Consider the following 22,264-nt stretch of genomic DNA (forward strand, 5'->3'; position numbering starts at 1 on the left):
TACAATTTAGCCAGTGTATTCTTATTTCAGGTTCTGTGATAAACAAATTGGCTACAGTAGATAAAAAGGTAAGTTGTGAGCAATACTTAGCAAAGTATAGGTTTAGGTTAAGTTTTTAAAAATGATTATTTCTTTAATTTTTAATATAGTTGACTGTCAATTCTACAACCTAAGTTATTGACAATTAAAGTTAATATTTTAAAATTGTACTAACTTTTATAAAGGTTCCTGACTATTCTTTAATTGAGAAAATGATCTCTCTTTTTTTTTAAACAAAAGTAACAGAATTAAGGGGTAAGACCTTTCTTTTCTTGTTTTAATAACACATTGAAGCAGGTATACGGAAGATGTCCAGTTGTACAGGTGTATGGCAGGGTGGTAGCTGTTTTACAATCTAGTTCAGCTAAATAATTCTTTTGTAGAAATGTACACATAAACTTGCATTCTGTTTTTCAAAAGTTCTCTAGATTAACTTGCTCATAGACCAGTGAAAATGTATATTTGTAATCTCTCCAAACTTCTGCCCTCCCATTTTTTTCTAATTCAAGGCATAGGTGACAAGGAAATCTGTTAATACGGATTCATAATTTACATATATATATATATATATATATATATATACATATATATATATATTCATACATAAAATATGTCTATATAGTATTTCTGAGGTACAGATTCATAACCTTTTTATGAATGGTTAAGACAGAAATGTTGTCTTTTGTTCTAAACCTGCAAGTTTCCTTGGGTCTGATTCTGAACACAGTCATTCCTTTGAGTACCAAGAATAAAACAAATTCTTCTTGCAGGAGGGAAAGCTGGGGACTATATGATTCCATGAAATTAAAGTAAATTCCTTCCTTTGCATAGGAAGACAGGAGAGTTCTGTGCTTTCTTCCTGTGCTTTCCTAGGGTAAGATTCTCTCTCCTTCATTGAGGACAACACAGAGAGATAACAATGAATTGGGAATCAGGAAATGTACATTTAAATTGTGAGTCTGCCAAGAATTGCCTGTGGCTTTGACGAAGTTTTCTCAGGGCTTTCTGTAAAATGAGGAATATACCGGATGATTTGTAAAGTCCTGCCAGCTCTCAGGTTCCGGTGATGCTTTTTGACTGTTTTGTGGCATTCCTCTCCAAGAGTTCCTTCGATGTGTATTAATATAATCCTATACTGTATATAGGATTTGAGAGTATAACTTGTAGGAGCAGGTTTTGCATGATCCTGTTTAGGTTGTCTGTTTTGCTCATGGATGTCATCCTGGAGCATATGTTCTTCTTCTTTGGGAAGGAGAGATAATATTTTTTTTTCTTTCTCACCAAACATTTTGAGTTCCCACCATAGAGATTAATCCAGACTGGAAAGTTGGTGCCATTTATTCTTATTGCTAAAGTTGTACACTTAATTATTTCTTAGGAATAAAGCTTTCTGAATTCCCTCCCTAGCCAAGCAGAGGGTCAGAGCTCTGACCTGGGCTGAGGTTCTGAGATTCAGCAGGGGAAATGGGTGAAGGGAAAAGGGGCTGGCCCTCGGTTTCTGGAACTGGCACAAAGGAATGTCTGAAGGATCAGAGAAAGGATAAGCAAAGCACTAACTCCTGAGTGGGGAGCAGAGGAAGGCTGGAGACCCCCAGGTCAGACAGAGGCACTGTCACTGGAGGCCGCCAGCTAGCAGTTGTGAGAGGACAGATAGATGTAGTCATGGGAAGGGTTCTCCGGGGCTCCAGATCAGGGATCCAGACAACCTTTGATAGATTCCTGCAGCCCCAGCTATGAACAGGAAAGATATTTAGGATTATAAGGTTGTAGATTAAGATGGAGATGAATTAGTTCATTACTCTCAGGTATTTTAATGTTGATCTAGTAAAGCAATAGGACATTGTGTGGTAGGGGAAAATATGTACTTTTTCTTAATTATAAAATAAATTTTTGTGTATATAGTTTCTTAATTAGTGAACAAACAAGCAGGTTGTATATGCAAACATATTTTACTAGGTGTTCATATGAGGTTGGGCTACGGTTGTCTGTTTCCCAGGTAACAAAGGCCCCCTGGAATTCAGGACCCCACAGCTTCTCAGATGTAGAGCTGAGTTTTCACTTAACCAGTTCCTTCACTGCTGTGAGTCCTGGGTAGCACAGTGTTGCTCACTGAGAGGTCGCAGATGTAGTTCTTGAGGGTAAGTTTCCATGACAGCTGTGATCAGAGATGCCGTAGAGTAGGTAATCATTATTTCTTTAGACATTAGCACAGTTTTCCAAGTTTTCTAGCCAAATTATCAAAGCATATTGTATAACACTTCCCCTTGTATTTTGTTTTTCCTTATAGTTTAATTGCCTAAGGAACTGCAAAACCTATCAAGCCAGAAAACCTCTGTGGTTCTATAACACTTCTCTCAAGTTTTTCCTTAATAAACCAATGCTTGCTGATGTTGTCTTCGAAATACAAGGTATGGTTCGATTTTTACACAGTTCATCATTCACTTTTTTTTCAAATTCTTTCTAAAAAAATTTTTTTATTTAATGGAGTTACTGTGGATTGAACCTAGGACATACCACTGAGCTATACTCACCCCCTTCATCATTCACTTTTATTTCTTATTTTCTTACCTAACTTTCTATTTCAGCTTTGAATATTTTGGGTGAAGGAATGACTATTCTTTATTGTAGGATGTAGATTAACACTGCTTGAGTTTCTACAAAAATTTTCTAGGGAAGTAAAATATTTTATTAAAATAAGCAAAGAAATGTATATTTTCCTTAGTTTTTTTTTCCCCTTACCCAGTACTTAATTAGCTTTTAGGAACTAGCAAGGGGTGTGGTGATCTGTAATATCACCCCATTGTATATTTTCATGTATTTCTTTAAGATCCTAGTTTTTAAATCAAATGAAATCAGCCCCCTATTACCTTTAGTTTATTTTTGCAGCTCTCTTCCTTTCTAACTGAGCACAAGGAACTACTCTGGTTGAGGTTCATGCCTGGCTCACATCAGGCCTCCATGGATATTGCTACATTTACTCCTCACAGCACTCTGAGAATTATCACCAGAGCAACTGAGAGCTGCTTTTTATCTCTGTGGGAAAGTAGTGCTACCTAATTTTAATAAACATGAGCTGTTTTCATGCCCATTATTGATTATTTGCTTGGATAATTTTGTCACTTTAATAGATTGAAAGCATAATCTTAAAAATGAATTGTTAGATATCTTCAATTGTGCAGGAAGGCTAGAAGGAGCTGTTTCAGATGAATTAAGTGGAGTTTCAGGTGGGCTGTGACTGAAAGGAAGATAATAATTTAATTTTATGGTGGAAATGTATGGTAGTTAACAGTCATGTACTTTTTAAAAAATTTCCCCAGAAGGATTTGTTTTACTTTTAACTTTGATCACTTGCCAAGATAAACAGTGAATTGGAAATTTTCCAGGATGCCTTTGGATAGGCTACTGTCAGTAGCTGCATTGTGAGTGTGGGCCACTGAGAATAGGATAGTGAGTGACCTTGAAATTATGTAAAAAATGACTTGGAAAAAGAAAGCTAACAAGAGACCAAATTTGCTTATAATTTGCATGGAAAGCACCAACACCAACTGTTATGTTAACATAACCTACTGAAAAGTTCTTCAAAGGGAATATGTAACATGTGAAAATATGTTATATTAAGGGAAAAAAAACATGCAGTGGTGTGGAGACTCCTACCTCACAGTCTCTTGCTTTTCTTCCACGATTCCACCTACTGACCCTTTGCAGGTGCCTGCTCACAGTCCCCACCTTTACAGAGGCTGGATGTACAAGGGCTCTTTGTATGCCTGTGCTGATGCCACAGATCTAGCTTTGGCTTTGCATTCCAACCAGTGCATGTCCTTGGTCAAGTCCAGAAGATTTCTGGCCTTGAGTCTTCTCATTTGCAAAGTGAAGAAAGTGAATCGTGTAGATTCTAAAAGGTCCTTTTTCGTCTTAAGCTTGATGAGATGGTAGCGAAAGACCTGGCTGGGATCTTGTTGGGATACGTATTTACTGTGTAATAGATTTGGCTGTGTCATGTTACATCCTGATCCTTTGTTTCCTCACCTATAAAAGGGCAATACTTGTTTCTACCTGGGAGAGTGGTCATGGCGATGGAGATGCTGCATATGAAGGTGTATATAGAGGCCTGATGGGCAGATTCCCTTCCCCTCCCCTCCCCCTACAATGGCAGCCAACACTGGTGGATCACTGCACCTTTTCCTGCTGAACCCAGAGCCGCAGCAAATTCTCTTTTTAAAATGTTCCAGGCATCACCAACAGCTGGCTGGAGTTGCCATGGGATATAAAACCTATTTACTACCCTTGAAATGAATAGTCATCAAATATACACTTATGCAGATACATATATATATACATATATATTTTTTTTACTACCACCACCAATTTGTTGTTTGGGTTTGTATCTTTTTCCATTAAGTAATCTAAAAAAAACAATAGCAGTTCTAAAACTAGTCTTGGTAAACTTTTGGATCTGATATAAAAAGATATGTTTCCTTTTGACATTTGAATCTATGCCTTGTGAAAAACACTTTTACAGAATTACATTCTGTCCTGTTCACTTAGATAGTACATATTCTAGATCTCTCTCGAGCTAGGCAAGTTTCCTGTTTTCAGAATAAAACAAGATAATTCTAAGAATTTCATTTTTTAAACTTGGTGAGTAATGTGAAGAAGGTATGACAAATTTTATTTTAGTATATAACAAAAATAAAGACCTTTGATAATCAATGCAAAGTTACTAGAAAACTTGGGCTTTTGAATTTTGTTTCACTCTTAAAACACTTTTCCTTAAAAAAAATTCTTTAAAAACTGTAACAGCAATTAAATACTACAAAGGAACGTTACTGTAGGCCTTAACATTTCCAAAGGAAATGTTTATCTTTTAACTAGAAAGTTGCTCTTTTCCCCCCAGTAAATCCTCTGTTCTTTCCTATTGCTATTGAGTTCGTAATCACATTATTTCCATTCAGCATGTTTTATACACTGCTTATACATTTATACAATTTATATACAGTGTTTTAAAATGTAATTATGCTGAGGTATTTTTATTACAGTCTCACAGTAGAACAATTTATAACACCAAAATAGTAGTTTGAAAAGGTAAGAAACAGAAATTGTTGTTTTTTTGACTGGAAGTATAATCGTTTTTCAGACTAAATTCCAAGCTTGAAATGGGCTTTGAAAATGCTTCATGGTACTGAGCATTTTGCTGCTGGTTTTGTAACTCTTCTAACACATTATCAATGGAAAATTTCTGTTAAAATTTCAAGGCTACCTATAAATTTCTTCCCCATCTACTACTATCTACTAGATATTTTTGGCCAATTTTAACCCAAATGATACATTATCTGGTTTGTTTTAGCAATACTTTTTATTTCCTTTTTCTTTTTCTCATTGTTCCCTGTATGAGATTTTAAAACCTTAAAATTACAGGTCAAAATGCAACCTGTTTAAATTCTTTGTTAATTGCTGTATACAGATATATCCAGCATGCTTTGGTTATGGAAACTGGTTGTCTCTCAGCGATGGACACTGTAACACTGAGGATAGGCCACCTAAAGGCAGAGGGAAAGCTGCCTGCTAGGAGGTGTGCAGCTTCTCCCTGCTCCTGTAGGAGGTGCGCCTGTGCGGATGACAGTGCCAAGCAGTGAGCTCAGAACTGGCACTGTCGGATGTTGCTTATGCATCCTGAGGGACTTACTGGTTTTGGAGAAAGTCACTGGGCTTACACAGAACTTTTTTCTTCTTTTCTGAGCCAGAAGATGTTTTGATTGGATTTAAAGAGGGTGAAGAACCCAATAATTGTAAATATTTTAGAGGACATATGCACCTGAGAAGTACAAGATTTTAGGGATGCACACTTGGGCAGAGCAGAGTGGTCTGGCTCATAGAGTTACTTTCTGAAAGGAGGCAGTTTTGTCACTCATACTGGCTGTGATGTCTTCTTCCAAACTAAAAGCTTGGCTGCTCCAAAGCAGGGTAGCTCCATCTTTGTCATCTTTGTACCTTCAGTACCAAACATGGTGACTGGCAAGTGGTAGATGCTTGATGATGGTGTTGATCTAATCTAGACTGAACTGAAGGTGGCTGTGGCTTCATGGTTTCCTAAGGGGGTGGGTGTGGAGAGAACTGTTTCTCTGCCCTGAGTCCCAGGCCCACGTGTGTCCCATCTGGCACTGCCTTGGTGGGTGGCGCAGTAGCTGGAGAGCTTAGCAAGTTTTCACTAAAGAGTCAGTTTAGTTGAATGAGTTTCAGTGAGGGGTATAGACTGAGGGATCTTTAAAATTTAAAGCAGCTCTGGCTCTCCCAAGAAGCAGGCATTGTTCATTTAGGAAAGAGGCTCCCTGAGGCAGTAGTATGATGGGGAGAAAGCAGGGGACTAGGTTATCCCCTTCCAAATTTCCCATAAAGTCTGAAATGTTCCTCTTGGCCCCATAAGAGATTCCCTTGCCATTTCTGCTGTAATCTATGAACTGCTTAGCCTAAGGATGATTTACTTCCTGCATTTTCCTGTTTCTAATAAAGGAAAGTGCTTTTGGCTAAGAAGAGTAATGGCTGTGTTTTCTTGAGAGGCACGTGGACAGGGGTGGATGGTGGTATTTCAAGCCAATTGGAAAGAATAGATGTTTCATTATAAAAACATGAAGCAGAATATTTCATTTCAGTGTTTCTGTATTCAGGAAATAAGAAACTAAGGAAAAAATAGTTTCCTGACTTGTAAAGTGTTGGTTTTACAGTCAACTTTTGAACTCTCAGTTTTTCAGTTTATTTAAAAGCTAAAAAGTCTGAATTAATGCTGTTTATCACCTGAAAATTTGGTTTCTGAATATCAGCTTGGCTGTACCTAATGCAATACCATTCTAATTAGGAGAGAAATTGCTAGAACAGTAACTCTGCAAGTTTATCTTACTCAGCTTTACTTCCCACTTGAACCTTACAGGTACGACGGTGCCAGCCCACAGGGCCATCCTGGTGGCCCGCTGTGAAGTGATGGCAGCCATGTTTAATGGGAATTACATGGAAGCAAAGAGTGTTCTGATTCCAGTTTATGGTGTTTCCAAAGAGACTTTCTTGTCATTCTTAGAATACCTATACACAGACTCCTGTTGTCCAGGTGAGCAGCTATAAATGTTAGATAGTATCTCATAAACCTTTCTTTCCTAATAACCTGTTTGGAGAAATTGCTTTCTATGAAATCTGTTTTCATTTACGGTTTATGAGAGCTGACATCATGGAATGTGCTAAAGCAGGTGGAGGTGATATTGGTGCAGCAGTGAATTTTCAGTCAGTTCAAGTGGAAGAGCAGTGATTGGGTATCTCTCTGGGGCTCTCTGACCCTGGTGTAAGTTCACATGTCCCAGCCAGCACTTGCAGCATGGCGCTCACCGCAGGCACCCTGGAAGTGGAAGTGTCTCGTGGTACCAAGTGGCTACTCCAGTTCTACAGACTGGGGCAGAGGGCTCCTTGGAACACTATCCCTTTCGTGAGAAGAGGGTTAGGCAGCTGCTTTTATGGCTCTGACTTCTGATGAAGGCACTTGTAAGGTATTTCAGTATTCCAAGATTCCCTTGGTCATCCCTCTGGCCCAGAGGATCTGGGTTTTTTAAAGGCCTTTTTCTCACTTCTCCTAGAGTCAGACTCCCTAAAGGTGACTTCTCTAAAAACTTCCCCTAAATGGTTCAGAATACCTAATGGACTGTAGGATTTATTTCCCTATTCACTGACCTAGGGACTGTCTTTGATCAGAAACTGTCTATAGTAGCTGCAGGTTGGAACATTTTGCAGGTTTCCTGTATCTGGAGGCTCTTTGGAGAAATTGTAGAATCCTTTCTACAGGCCTGTAGCCTTGGGATGCAGGCATGGAGGCCTCCTTTAATTAGTCTTTATCCTTTGGCCACCAGATGGCTCCCAGCACAAATACAACTAGAATAAGCCCGTGGTGGCTTACTTAGTCCAGGAGCCTGAGACCTTGATAACTGAACCAGGCACCCTAGCAAATATAAAAGAAAGTACACATTTCAGACCATACGTCTCTTCAAGTTTACTGCTTTAATTTTTAGATTTGGAAGATTTCCGATGTTTGCTATTGAAATCTCATAAGTTTTAAACAAGTCATGAGCCCTCAAGGGAAAAGTTTTAGAAGTTCCAAAACAGAAAATTCTTCTTTTAATTGAATTAATTCTGGTCTTGCAGCTAGCTGTGGAGTATTTTGGAGCTAGTTACTATTATTACTGTTTGTGTTAAAGACTGGCTTATCATTTCTGCTCAATAAAAAATGAAAGTATTGATTCTCATCAGAATGTGTGTTATTGTGTATTTTATTATTTCAGTACTGGCAAATATGTATATTACATTTTAAAATTTAGAATAACAAGAAAACTTAGTTTTTCAATCATTCCCTTACAAGAGTAATTGAAGCTTTGACTTTTGTTTTATCTTGCTAATTAGAAGAATGCTCAGAAAAGTAACAGTAGCTTTAAGACAAAACACTTTAAAAACTGTTAACAGGTGAAGGTGCCGGGGAAGATGAGTCAGAATAAATAATCAAAAAGTTAAGCTGGATATTGGAATATTTGCACTGGGAAAATTACAGAAAGGAAAGTAGTCTATTATGTGAAATATTTATCATACACACTATTCTTGGTTTCTATCTACAAAAAAGGCAAGGAATTTAGGGAAGGACATGAAGGAATTACATGAAAAAATCAGGCTTATAGAGAAGTGTTAAACAAACAAACAGAAAAGCCTGGGTGATTGCCAGGGGTTGAGGGAAGGAGGAAAAGGGAGTTACCGCTTAATGGGTACAGAGTTTCAGTTGGGGAAGATGAAGAAAGTTTTAAAAAATGTAGTGGTGATGGTTACACAACAATGTGAATGTGCTTAATGTCACTGAACTTTACAGTTAAAAATGAATAATGGTAATTTTCTGTTTATTTTACCACAATAAAAACAAAATTAACAAACCTGAGGACTAAAGCCAGGAGAAGAAAAATTCCAAAGATCTGGTATAGCTACCAGGAAGAACTGCTTGACAGCCCTCAGATTGATTATTAAGGACAACTGTAGAATCTCCTTCTCTAGAGAATTAAAAACAACAACAGATTCACTTCTGAGTGTGAAGGCTTGAATGAATTTGCTTTGAAATGGAGAAGGCTGACTCACTCCTTCAAGGCTTTTTCTAGGCATTCTCTTCTACACTGGATGATCCAGTTGACATTTTTTTGTTTCTGTTTTGTGGTGGTGTTTTGTTTTTAGGTCATAAAAGAAATGGTTTTACTGTCCATTTTCTCTTGTCTCCCTTCCTGCATCAGCCGGCATTTTCCAGGCTATGTGTCTCCTGATCTGTGCGGAGATGTACCAAGTATCCAGACTGCAGCACATCTGTGAGCTGTTTATCATTACCCAGCTGCAGAGCATGCCGAGCAGGGAACTGGCGTCTATGAACCTCGACATAGTTGACCTGCTCAAAAAAGCCAAGGTAATTGGCCCTGGGTATCTGGTTGTTTGATTTTTTTTTTTAATTACAGAAAAATTATATTACGTTAGAATGTTTTCTGTTTATTAAGAGATATATTAGTGCTTGTCTTAGTTTGGAAGTTTGGCTAAATCAGGTAAATGTGCCCTCACAACATTTTCTGCAGTCAGATGATTTTGAAGCATAGGGTTTTTGAACAGTCCCTTTCAAATAAGGAGGTAGAATTTTGAACTGAGTAGTGACCCTCATTAGAGTCAGTTGAGTGTGGTGCAGTATTGTTTCATATAGGCATTATAGGAAATAGAATTTACATTGATCCCCCTACAAATGATCACACCTTAGGGTTCCTGAAAGGAAAGTGACAGGATTGGTGCATACATACTGATAGAGGTGGTTAGGCTGAACTCATTTATTTGTTCATTCATTCATTTATTCATTCATACATTCACTTTATGAACGTGTTTTGAAGTTCTGGTTGTTTGTAGGAAGTACTGATGTCCTTCATCAATTCTTTCAAACACCTTTTGTTGAAATGTCCCATTGTATGAGCTGTTAGTCTACATTCCATTGCCCATCCTAAGATAGGTTTGGGGCTTGGAGCGGTTGTGGAACACAGTGATGTGTACTGAGCTTGCACCACGCTGAGCCTTCTAAGTCTTTTTCACAGGAATGCATTTGATCCATCATTACAGACTATCAGGGCTTTGTGAAATATTAGGAAAATATGACAAATTTGTCTTCATCCAAGTTGCTAAGATAGAGCCACATAGTGGGGCAAAGGATAGACTCTGGGGCTGCTAAAAGCTTTCCTCCACACTGTGATGAAGTCATTAATCAATGTATCTATTTCTGGGCATGAAAAGGAAATCATTTAAAGCATCTCAGTCTTCTCTTACTAACTCCTTATCTATTCTGGAGTTCATTTCTTTCATATTCAAGTCATTAGATCATATGTATTTAATATTAGGAAAAAAAAACGAGTAAGAAATTGAGTAACCCTGATCTCTCTTTGTAATATATTTACATTGAGCCTGGGGATTAATAGCTACCCTCTAGATTTAGTTTAAAAGTTCTTTTTTATTCTTTCTAAACAGTTCATTTTCACAAACAGTTCATTTTTGATGTATCATTTTCATACATTCTAACAAGTCTTTCATGCTTTTGAAAAATGGACTCAAGCTTCTCTTTCCCTGTCTTGTAGTATCCTTTTAAGTAACTCACGCATAAGGGAACTTCCTGCATGGTTGCATTGATTTCTTTAAGTGCCCCCCCAACTCCAGACACACACACACACACACACGCACGCACACACCTACACACAGTTCCTCATCAGCGTCACTTATGATTGTATTGTCAGAAATTCTTCCTTATCTGTTTTTCCTGACTGGTTTCTGATTATGTGATTATCCTTATTTTTTCCCTTGAATTTAAAAAATCTGAGATACCAACTCTTCTTGAATTTTACTATTTGTTTCTGAAGGCTTTTATTTGCTAAAATAAAGCTTACATTTACCAGTTTTCCTTTAGTCTATTCCTGGTGGTCCCTCATTTTCCGATTATGAATCACAGAAACAGGATCATATTCTTCCCAATTGTCTCTGAAGTTCCGGGGTTGAGGTCCCACTTTGCCAGCCAGTTCATCGGTTAGTCAGACTTCAGTTACTGCTTCTCTGACCTCTAGGAGGTGAAACTGTCTTTTGGCAGAATTAGACTTCCCATAGCTCTCTGAGTAATTGAAATTTCCAGTCCCTCGATCATCTCTGCCAGTCTTGTATTGTGTATCAGGAAAGCATCATTCATACCTTTGGTAGAGATAAGCAGTGTTGGTATTCTCTCACTTCTGCTGGAACTTTCCCCTAACCTCTCTCAGTTCTTTACCATGGTTCTACTTTCAGGTTCATATATTTCCATCAAGTTGAACTCTAAACATGCAACAGAGGCTTTTTTCCCCTTAACCAGATCAGTGCCTTCAGATTTAGGTAGAGATTTCCTTATCTCTACTCCCCTTTAGACCCTGTGTGGCAAACTTTGATGATTCCTATGAAGTTTTATTTACTCTCATATTACAGTTTTGAACTCAACTTCTTACTTATAATCTGTGCATTAAAATTTGGCTGCTTCCGGTCACCAGTTTTGTTTCTCATCTTTTCCTTATGAGTTTTTGGGTACTTTCTCCATCATTATTTTCTTCATAGGGCTATTAAATGCTATAGCATTTTGTTTATAGGGTTTTTTTTAATATATTTTTAAAATTCTGTTATTTATCTCAGTTTAAACAAGTTTTTTCAAGTCAGCACATATTCTTCCAAAAACATACTTTTTCCAGTGAGATACGTATCATCACTTGCCAAGAGCCCACAGTTATTAAATCTTAAATTTTGTTCAAAAATAAAATTCTGTATTTGAACCATGTTTTTGTAGCCAGCTATTCATTTCTGTGATCTCCCTTCTCTTTCGAAGTCACAGCCCTTAGGCTGTGTTCTCACCTTCAGTTGGTAGGTTTTCTGCTCTGGATTAACCATCTAGTAGTTCCAGTGGCTTCTGTTAAAATAGCTACACATGCTTGCTCTGTTCCCTTGAGATCACTCACATTCATCTGCTAAAACATAAAGTGAAAAAAGATTGTTAAAATGTGATCTGGTTTTAGATGAGCTATAAAGTCTCTTACAACTCAAAAATTCTGATTTTATGTAATGAAAATCAGAGGGACTTATGAATTTACATGTTAAAATGTTCCCACATTATAACTTTTAAAAAGAGCAATACTTGAGTTTCCTCCTTAAGATTTGAGATTACAAATCTTTTTTCAATTTAGCATATTATTGCTTATATAATATCTTTGAGTGTCCTTAAAAGAGCTATATTTAGCCTAAAGATGGAAACAACCTGAGTGTCCATCAACAGATGGATGAATAAACAAAGTGTGGTACATAATGCAATGGAGTATTACTCAGCCTTAAAAAGGAAATTGTAGAGAATGCTGCAACATGGATGCACCTTGAGGACATTATGCTAGGTAAAATAGACCAGACGAAACAGGACAAACATTGTATAATTTAATTTATATGTGGTACCTGGAATAGTCAAATCCATTGAGAGACAATTGAATAGTGGTTACAGAGACTGAGGATAGGAGAAAAGAGGAGTTATTTTTTTTAATGGGTATAGAGTTTCACTTTGGGTAGATAAAAAATTTCTGGAAATAGATAGTGGTGATGGTTGCACAATGATGTGAATGTACTTAATGCCACCGAACTGTACACTTAAAGATGGTTAAAATGGTAAGTTTTGAGTTGTGTATACTTTACTGCAATAGTAATAAAAAGAACTATATTCATGTTCCAAGTTTGTCTGGAAGCAACTTACTGTCATCTGAATTGAGTGGTTAGATGGATTAGTGAGTGTCACTGGGTTGGCACCAAGATGATGATGTCATGGCCAAGTTTCTGAGTTTCCCTTTCATTAGCTGTTGGAACTCAGGATGATAAATGGAAACCCTGCTCAGTGTGTAATAGTACATCCCACTTAAAAGCAACTATTCAGACATAACCTTCTCATAGAAATATTTACACATTGAAACCCGTACCCTTAGGTTGATGACTTTTCCTTCTCAAAATATTCTCTGGTTTTCTCTGCAGGTGAACTTGTTGAGATATGGCCAAGTGTATACCTTTACTAACCATAATCTTCTCCCTGCTGGGTCACTTTCTGCACAGGTACAAGTGCAGTTAGTGAAGGCCATGACCTTAGATTGAAGGCTTAAATGAAATTCTCAAGAACATCAAATAGTCTTTGTTACCCACAGATGCGGCCTGTCATCTGCTTAAAGACATTCAGCCACTCTGGCAGCCATAGATTGTTCTTCATTTGATTTGGTTTCTTCATTGATGTGATTTTTATCATTATTTGTTCATAATGCCCCCTTCTTCTGTCTGCTCTCAGAGTAGGCTGAAGGCTGCATCATGTACAGACACATTAAACATGGAATTGGGCCTTCCCTGTGTTCTCCAGACCACTCTCACCATCTAATCCTCGTATCAATGGTCATTGTGTACAATATTGCTTCACTTCCCATTTTTGTTTTTTGCAGTTTCACCACTCTGATTGCCTCTCAACTTGGCTACTTCATTTCATCGCCACTAACTACCTCATCTTCAGTCAAAAGCCTGAATTTCAGGATCTTTCAGGTAGATGGCTAATTACTGTTTTGAAAAGAAAACTTCATGTTCTTTGTTCTTAGACTTGAGACTTAATTTGTAGGAATAGTAGATTTTAAAAAATAAGAAGTCAGTGTAATACATTCCTTTTGGATATGCAGTGTGATAATTGAGGACACTTTAACTTACAGTAACCTGTGTTACATAAGAAGCTTGACCCGTGTTACACAAGAAATTTTCTAACGATTGTTTCATAGCTCCTATTCATTTTTAAGTGCTTTTTTTTTTTCTGAAGTAGAGAGATAAAGTGGCCTCAGATGGCATTTGGTTGTATTAAATGAGATTTGGTTTTAACCACCTAAGTCAGAAGCAAAATTTAAAAAGTACAGATCTTAAGAATTTTTTCTTATAAAGAAAAATTTATTCCTTGTAATATATAGTTCTATTGTACTGGTATCACCTGTGTAGGTTCTGTGTAGGTTCGTTATATTACTTGGCATTAACAATTTTTTATTGATCAAGGAGTGTTGAAAAATTTACTGATCATAGAGTACATGTAATGTGATTTTTTAAGGTAAATTGTGAAGGTTAAAACCAGTCAAAGGGTGAGCTGCTGAGTGCTGCGTAAGATGAAAGAAAATGAAAATAGAATAGTTGCCAGAATAGACAGCAGTCAGCTTAGATACAATGGCTTGCTCATGTTATTACATGGAATAGGCTCAAGGAATAATCAAGTTAAAAGGAAAAGGAAATTAAAGACCCCCTGGTCAAGTAACTCTAAACTCTAAACGGAGAACCCTCCTTGGAGATGCCCGAAGCTCTTGTGAGGTGGGGGCAGAGAGCAGGAGTGGGTGGGGGCAGGAGGGAGGGAGGAGGAGAGGCTGGTGTTTGCAGTTTCTTAGACTCCTTCTTCCCACCTTCATCCAGAGCAGTCTCACTTTTATTTGCTTAAGTCTTAGAATTCTACGTAGGATTTTGCTTGTAAGAGAGAATCAGCTGCTAAAACATGTGAACATGTCTGGTTTCATTCAGCTACTCGTTGTACAGTTAAGGAAACCAAGAAACACACAGTCAGTGTTTGGCAGACGTGTGCAGCCTGTCAGTAAACATTGTATGCCTATTGGGAGCCTCTTTGCCTAGAATCTGACTATTAGTGCAGAAGAGTAATGTAATAAATCAAAGCAGGATGATAGATGTTTACTAACTGTTCACTTTGTGCAAGAAACAAAATCCATTCTTAAACATAAGGCATACTTCCCCTTGCAGTTAGTTAGTAGGGGCATTCTTGCATAGTTGTTCTTTAAGGAGTCAATTAAAAATGAAATAAATGAACATTTTGATTTTAAGCACCTTCATCCTACCACCTTAGGTCACCTTCATTTGTAAAAGAAGAGAAAGATGATTTTCCACTTACTGTCTTGTGTAGATATATGATTCACGTAGAATACTGTGACAACCTTGGGAGAAAGGTGCTCTCTAAAGCCTTCGAGTTATTAATTTTTTTAAATTTTATTGCTTATACAGTTGCCTATAAAGTATGTTATGACCACCTGGTGTAGTGAGAAGCACTACTCCAGGGTGTAATTTGACGAGGCAGGGTAAGAACATGAGGCTGTGTCAGTGATTGTCTTATGTTCCTTTGATGGGAATTAAAACAGTATCATGAGTGCTCTGATTCAGTGGTGCCTGTTCATGTCCAGGACCTGCTGTGATGTGTCCTCTTGGGCAGAGAGAAAAAGCCCCTGTGGGTAAGGGAGGATGTGATAGTCTGTATCAGCAGTCACAGACCGGCAGTCTGTGGGCTGAACTTATCTTGCCAAGGGATTTCATTTGGACCATGTGGTATTTTATATATTATGTTAAATTATAATATATAATTATTATAGATATAAAAAACATATATATAGTTAGTGTCAACATTTGAAAATCGTAACATGTCACATTTCAAAATCCAAATTTCTAGCTTCTTTTGAAAAGTTGGAAGGTCGGGCTACTCTGGGCCCATCTTCCCACATGGCAACAAGCTAGAATTGGGCAGTGGCCATCCATTTGAAGGCATGTGTCCTCCCTGGAGTCCCATAGGAGAGGAGTCTCCTCTCCTCCCTGTTGCCTTCCTCTCGGCCTACTTCACGTGCTCACTTGAAATTGAAAAGGGTTCGTGTCACAGTCACTTTGCAGCTTCCATAGAGAGTTACCTATTTTCAACTTCAAAAATTATCAAATTCCTATTGAAATTATAGGAAATGTTTTCTCTTACCTGGGAATTTTTCTTCTTTAGAGTTGTTTAGAAATCAAAAAGTGAGACTGGAAAAGATCTCACATTAATGCTGGCACTGATACATCAGAATTCAGTTAAATAATGTAGATACTGGACTATTAAGAAAACAAACAGTAGTGCACAGGAATAGAAGTTACCCTTGGTGTTTATGGATTTATTATTCTTGCAGTTTAATTTATCTTAAAGAGTTTTTTTGTCTTGTTTGGATTTTTGCTGCCACCAGAGCTCATCTATGAGAACTTTTCTCTTGTTTTTTTTTTTTGTTGTTGTTGTTGTTGTTTTGTTTTTTTGGTTTTTTTTAAATTTAACTGAGAGAGTCATCTTATATCACCTTTGCTTCCTAATGAAATCTACAACAATTTCCCTGAACAACTAGGTTCTTTTTATCCACGTCCTACAGCCTGGATCAAGACCGTGTTAATCCAGATTACAATAGATGAGGTCAAACAGTAAGTGGAGAAGTGGAAGTTGACTTAGCAGAAGGAAACCTAAGTGCTCACAGAGGGGAATACTGATGAGAAACAAGCTGATTCACCCAGCAAATACTGTAAATCCTTAGAAATTTGAAGAATCAGTTATTTCAGAAAGCAGAATGAGGCTTGAGGCTGAAAGCAGTAGAATTAGTAGAATTAGCTTTTGCTGCACTCTGTCCCACCCAGGCAGGCATCTGCTTCTCCCCTCATCGTCACAGGAGATGGGAGGTTTATTTCTGGAGAAATTAAACCAAAAAAGTTAATAGAAGCACAAACTCAGGGTATAGCTGAGATCAGGGCAAGGAGCTGGACTGAAAACACGGGTGCCACATGAAATTGTACACATTGTGTATTAAGCCTCCAGCCTTCTTCCCATATCCAGGTTCTAGAATTCTTGCTGCCAGGTATTTGTCTCTCACTTTGACTACCACTTTCACTCTCACACTCTGGACATGAAACTGAAGCATCCTCCCCTGACCTTAGAGAAAAAATATATAGGTGCGGTCATTTGGGAATTCTCTCAATGAACCCAGCAGATACCTTGCTCAGTCATGCTACAGTGTATTCCACCAGTCAGCAAGTCCTACCCATGTCCAAAAGATTTCCAAACAGCTTTCTAACAGCTCACTCCTAAATATAAAGAAACTAACTGAGGATCAACAGATATTTGAGGCAGTGGTCCAATGTAAAAGATGAATACTAAAATCAAAACAAAATGAATAAAAACAGAAGAGAAGGAACTTACAGGAACAAAGAATAGAAGAAAACCTTAAAAAAAAACAACCTAAAATTAATGTCCACAAAGAATAAGAGATACACATTCATAAAGCATGGATAGAATGTTACTGAAAAAGAAACAACATTCATAGAGACATAGTGGTTGCTGGGGCTTAGGGGAGTGGGTATGGGGTACAGGGATTTGTTGTTTGACAGATAAAGGATTTTAGTTTTGCAGGATGAAAAGAGTTCTGGAGATTGGTTGATAACAATGTGAATATACTTAACACTACTAAACTGTACACCTAAATATAGTTAAGATAATAAGTTAATGGTAAATTTAATGTTATGTGTATTTTCGTATTATTAAAAAAAATAGATCAAGAAGTTGCTATTGAAAATTAAAATGATAGCAAAAACTCCAAAATCAAAAAACCTCAAACAACTAAATAAATAAAAGAATTGAAAGATAAAGGTAAGGAATCTAGAAAGTAGGACAAAAAAGATAAAGAGACAGGTAGGAGAGAGTTTGTTCAAAAAACAAAAAAATTGGAGGCTCAATATAAGAGGTGAAGTATCTGAGTGACAGAAGTTAATGCAAGGGGGAAAAAAACACTGGGAGAAAATTATCAAAGAAATAGTACAAGAACATATGCCAGTACTGAAGGGACTGACTCAGCAGATTAAAAGGCTCTGCTAAGTGCTCAGCTTAATAAATAAGCAAGGTCTATCATTGGGATGGGCAGCAACACCAACTGCAAATAGAAAAGTCTAAAAGTTTACAGGATAAAAAACCTGCAGATCACTTACCAAGGACTGTGAATTTGAATGGTAATAGAATTCTTAACAACCTTGGACACTGGAAAGCAGTGGAGTACTTAAACCGTCTTCAACATCCTGAGGGAAATTTTCAATCTTGAATTCCGTTCTCAGCCAAGTGATCCGTTATGTGTAAGGAAAGATTAAAGATGTTTCATCACAAGCAGGGCCTCAAAAATACTTCTTATGCACACCTCCCCTTTTCAGGAAGCTAGTAACAGCTGTGCTTCGCCAAAACCACAGAGAGAACAGAGTGAAGGACCTAGAGTCCAGGAGCGGAGGGATCCCACATGAACGCATGAAGCAGGCCTAAAGGCTGAGAGGGGTCTCCAGGGCCACAGCAACAGGGAACCCCTCAGGAATGGCTCGACCCTTGATAGCTGTGGCCCAGTGGAAAATAGAATTGAGAGGGCTTTGAAGAGTTTGGAACGTTGCGTTAGCTACAAAGAAAACTAATTAAATGAAAAAAAGTCCTTATTTCCAGGAAAAACAAGTCTTATTTGGAAAAAAAAAAAGGACATAATCAAATCCTATTTGATGCAGCAAAGGACAAGATGCACATAATTGTAAATCACAGAATAACATCGGTCCTGGTGACTGATTGAGGAAAGTATAGGGAGGATACAGCAGAACTTGGAGCTCATCTGTTAGATAGGAAACCAACAGTTAATATCTAAACTTGATCCTAAATAACATATTTTCAGTTAACATTCTTTTTCTGAAAATTTTAGTGGAAGAACGCAGTTTTGTTGAAAAGCACAGATGGCCGTCAAATATGTACTTGAAGCAGCTTGCGGAATACAGGAAATATATTCACTCCCGGAAATGCCGTTGCTCAGTCATGTAACCTGGAGTTTTTATATACCTACACTTTTTCTTGTTATTATGAAGAATGGGGTACTTCTGGGTTCCAGTAAAATTCTTGTGACTGAAACCAGTATGGGAGTTAAAAAGAAAAGTCACCATACAGCTTAATGTGTTTATTAGTTCTCTTCAAAAAAACCTACTATTACGATCTTGAAAGGGAACAAAATATACCATAGGCTAAAATTAAGACTTTCCCTAGTATATAAAGCTGTTGTACAGCTAATTTTTCCCTTTAAAATGCCCTATTGCTTTAGTGATATTAATAACTTAACTCCCAATTAAGAAAGTTTAGATTTTTTTAAAAATCATGCAGGATTAATACAGAAATTTCATCATGTCTGTCTAACTGCTCTATTAAAATAAGGGCCACTTAAAGATTCAGTATGACTATTTCTATCATGAGAAATCTAGGGGAAGACTGGTCAGTCTGAGATTTCAGGAATAGAAATTTGCCTGGGATTTTGCAAGTGAAATGCCACTTCGTTCTAAATCAGTGACAGTGTTTGAACCATCATGGAAAAAAATCTGTTTTTTTTTTAATCTGGACAACCCAACTGAGCCACCTTGTCTCTCCCCGGGATTCGGATTAGGCAGGAAATCTATATATAGCTGGCTTCATGGCATGTAACCTGTGTGGTCACAGAGAGCCCTCTGCTTAGAAGGGTTTAATGCTCTGCATTCGCCATCTTAAAATTCTTAATAATGTTTGAAGACAGGCCCTGCATTCTCACTTTGTACCTGGCACCCAAATTATGTGTATCTCCTAGCAGGACATATTTTCTTGCTCAAACATTATTTTCTCTGAAAGCAAAAAAAGAAGCACTGACATCAAGGAAAGAGAAAGAGGCTTGCTGAGGGAAGAGATCATATGGGATTCCTTGTTTCCCATCCTTGGGGAAGTCTTTACCATCCAGGGCCTCCCTCCTCTGCCACCTGGGCTGGCAAGTGAGAAATGCGTTGTGTTGGCTTAGCTTTCAAACACTTAACAATTCTGGTTCTATCACAGATGAATACTTTCTTGATCATTCTGTAAGACCAGAATGTTAGTAAAAGTGACTGGCCAACATGCCTTAAAATGCGTCTATAAAACGCTCATAGGAAAAGTTGCTTTCTGGAGAATTTGCAATCAAAAGCTGAAGGGTTTTTTTCTTTTAGTGTATTTACTAAGATTAGGATGTCAGTGGCTTGAATTTTGTGTTCTTTCTGAGGACCGAAAGGTTATTTGATGAAGAATGATATGAATCTTGTCCTTCAAGATTATCTAGTAAGTTAAAAGAAAGGATATAAATCAAGACTTGTTACATGTAGAGAAAATGGTACTAGAATAGAGGGCAGAATCATAGTTTCTCTTAATATCACACATCAACAGAAACAATTATATCAGCAGCTCACAAGCTGAAACATGGAAAAGCAGATTGCTATTTATTATTAGCATCATTTTCATCTGTAATTCAGTATTGGAATATATTTTTCTTTTAATTTCCAATGACTTTAGAATACACAGTTTCTCCAACCATTCAAAGATTTGATTAAACAGTTTTATACCATGTATAGACATAATACAGTTAGTCCTTTGATGTACACCAGCACCGTCAGAGTAAAACAGTAAAAATTCCCTACAGATCTCTTCCAAGAAACATGAATTTAATTGGAATGTGTTGATGAAGATTCCTGGAATGCATTTTATGTCTTTTGTATTTTACTCACTTGAGTTAATCAAATATTGGCAAATCTCATTTGACAAGGATTAGCATTGGAAAGAATAAATACTGTAGTAGACTTCTAGAAATTCACTCACATTTAAGACCTTTTCAAATACAGTGATAGCCTTTTACTTTTCATAAGCATATTCCTATCCCTACATTAATTACAGCACTTAAAATTATAAGTAACTTTTAATCTAGGAAATTGAAAAATATAAGTCCTGAAGCAAAATATTTTCTTGAAGATACTATTTAACATTTTAATAGCCATAGGTAGATTTTAGCTTGTTTGACCTAAGTGGAAGTTGGGTTTGGAAGCTGGTTCTCTATTGGTGTTGAGCATGTAGTTTTTATTATGAAAGTTCTTTGCCATCTGCGTGAGCAACTCAAACACACGGATGTCACAGCTCTCCTGGGCTTATTAGAACAGTAATCAAATTAGTTTTTAAACCTAGACTCTTCAATACCTTGGAATTAACTCAATTAAAAATAGTAAGAAATTTTAAAACCTTATAAACTATCTTGGAGAAATGAGTGCTCTTTTTGAGTTTTTCTAATTGAAAAGTTATTTCTAGTTGAATGTATGCTTTGTGCTGATCTCTGCTTCAATATATTTACCAGTCATTTTAATTAGATAAGATACCGTATGGTAGAACTAAGGCCTTTTCTTTCCGGGCCAGGTTTTCACCCTGTATAGCCCTTTGTATGCTTCTGACTACTCTGTGTTCATATTGTAGGAGAGTAGGCATGCAATATAGAAGGTTCAGTAACATAACTGAAATTCACCCTGTCTAAGCCAGCATAATGACTTCGTATTGGGCAGTAGCAGAAAACTGAAAAATTGGATAAATTTGACTTCCAAGACGGCTGAACTTTTCAACTATAATTTTAAAAACTACACTACACTGATATAATTAGACAAAAATGTCCTCAAGAGTATTTTATTTAATTTAAAGCATCTGTTTAATTCAATCTTTAATAATTTTGCAAAGAAGGGTATGTGTGTATTTTAATATAGCCTGACCTGAATTTATATGTTTTTAGTTTTAGTATTTAACATTTTTGTAACAAATAAACCTTTTTTTTAAAACAAGTTTAACAATGTGTCATGTGGTTATTTTACCTTGGATGTTGAATTGTTGAAGTAAATTTGGGAATACTGCCTTGTATTTCTCAAACATAATTATTTCAAGGATAATTTCCATTATGTGTAAAATATTTAGAATGTTGTTGATATTGTAAATGTGTGTGATGAGACAAAGAAATTTATGTTACCTTTAACAGCTGGTAGCAGAATTTCTCTTAATAAAATAACTACATTTATTTAGAAAAATGCTTTGATAATTATGTAGTATAGAAGTGAGCCTCTGTGGGCTTAAGTGTTGGTTGGGGCCAAGGCTTTTGAGAAGTGAAGCAGCAGCTCCACATAACAGAAGGTTAAAATTTTGGATCTTTCCAACAAAATGAAAAAGCAACCTACCGAGTGGGAGAAAATATTTGCAAGTCATATTTCTGATAAAGGGTTAATACCCAAACTATGTAAAGAACTCATACAAATCAATAGCCAAAAAACCCCAAACAATCCAATTTAAAAATATGCAGAGGATCTGAAATAGACATTTTTCCAAAGAAGACATACAGGTGGCCAGGAGGTACATGAGAAGACGCTCAAGATCACTAATTATCAGGGAAATGCAAATCAAGACCACAATGAGGTGTCACCTCACTCTTGTCAGAAAGATTATTATCAAAAC

The 22,264-nt window shown here is 37.0% G+C and overlaps 1 protein-coding gene across 1 annotated transcript in view; it reads left to right on the forward strand.

The window, feature by feature from the left end:
- The window catches only part of RHOBTB3 (Rho related BTB domain containing 3), a 47,433-nt gene extending 25,830 nt beyond the window's left edge, over positions 1 to 21,603 (forward strand). Inside the window, exons 8-12 of the mRNA XM_010949551.3 lie at positions 2,327 to 2,447; positions 6,962 to 7,135; positions 9,333 to 9,499; positions 13,587 to 13,683; positions 18,672 to 21,603. Of these exons, the coding sequence (XP_010947853.1) occupies positions 2,327 to 2,447; positions 6,962 to 7,135; positions 9,333 to 9,499; positions 13,587 to 13,683; positions 18,672 to 18,787 (675 nt within the window). The 3' untranslated portion in view covers positions 18,788 to 21,603. The remainder of the gene's footprint in view (positions 1 to 2,326; positions 2,448 to 6,961; positions 7,136 to 9,332; positions 9,500 to 13,586; positions 13,684 to 18,671) is intronic.
- Positions 21,604 to 22,264: the final 661 nt, after the last annotated feature.

The sequence above is a fragment of the Camelus bactrianus genome, chromosome 3 (genome assembly GCF_048773025.1).
Source record: "Camelus bactrianus isolate YW-2024 breed Bactrian camel chromosome 3, ASM4877302v1, whole genome shotgun sequence".
Classification (NCBI taxonomy): domain Eukaryota; kingdom Metazoa; phylum Chordata; class Mammalia; order Artiodactyla; family Camelidae; genus Camelus; species Camelus bactrianus.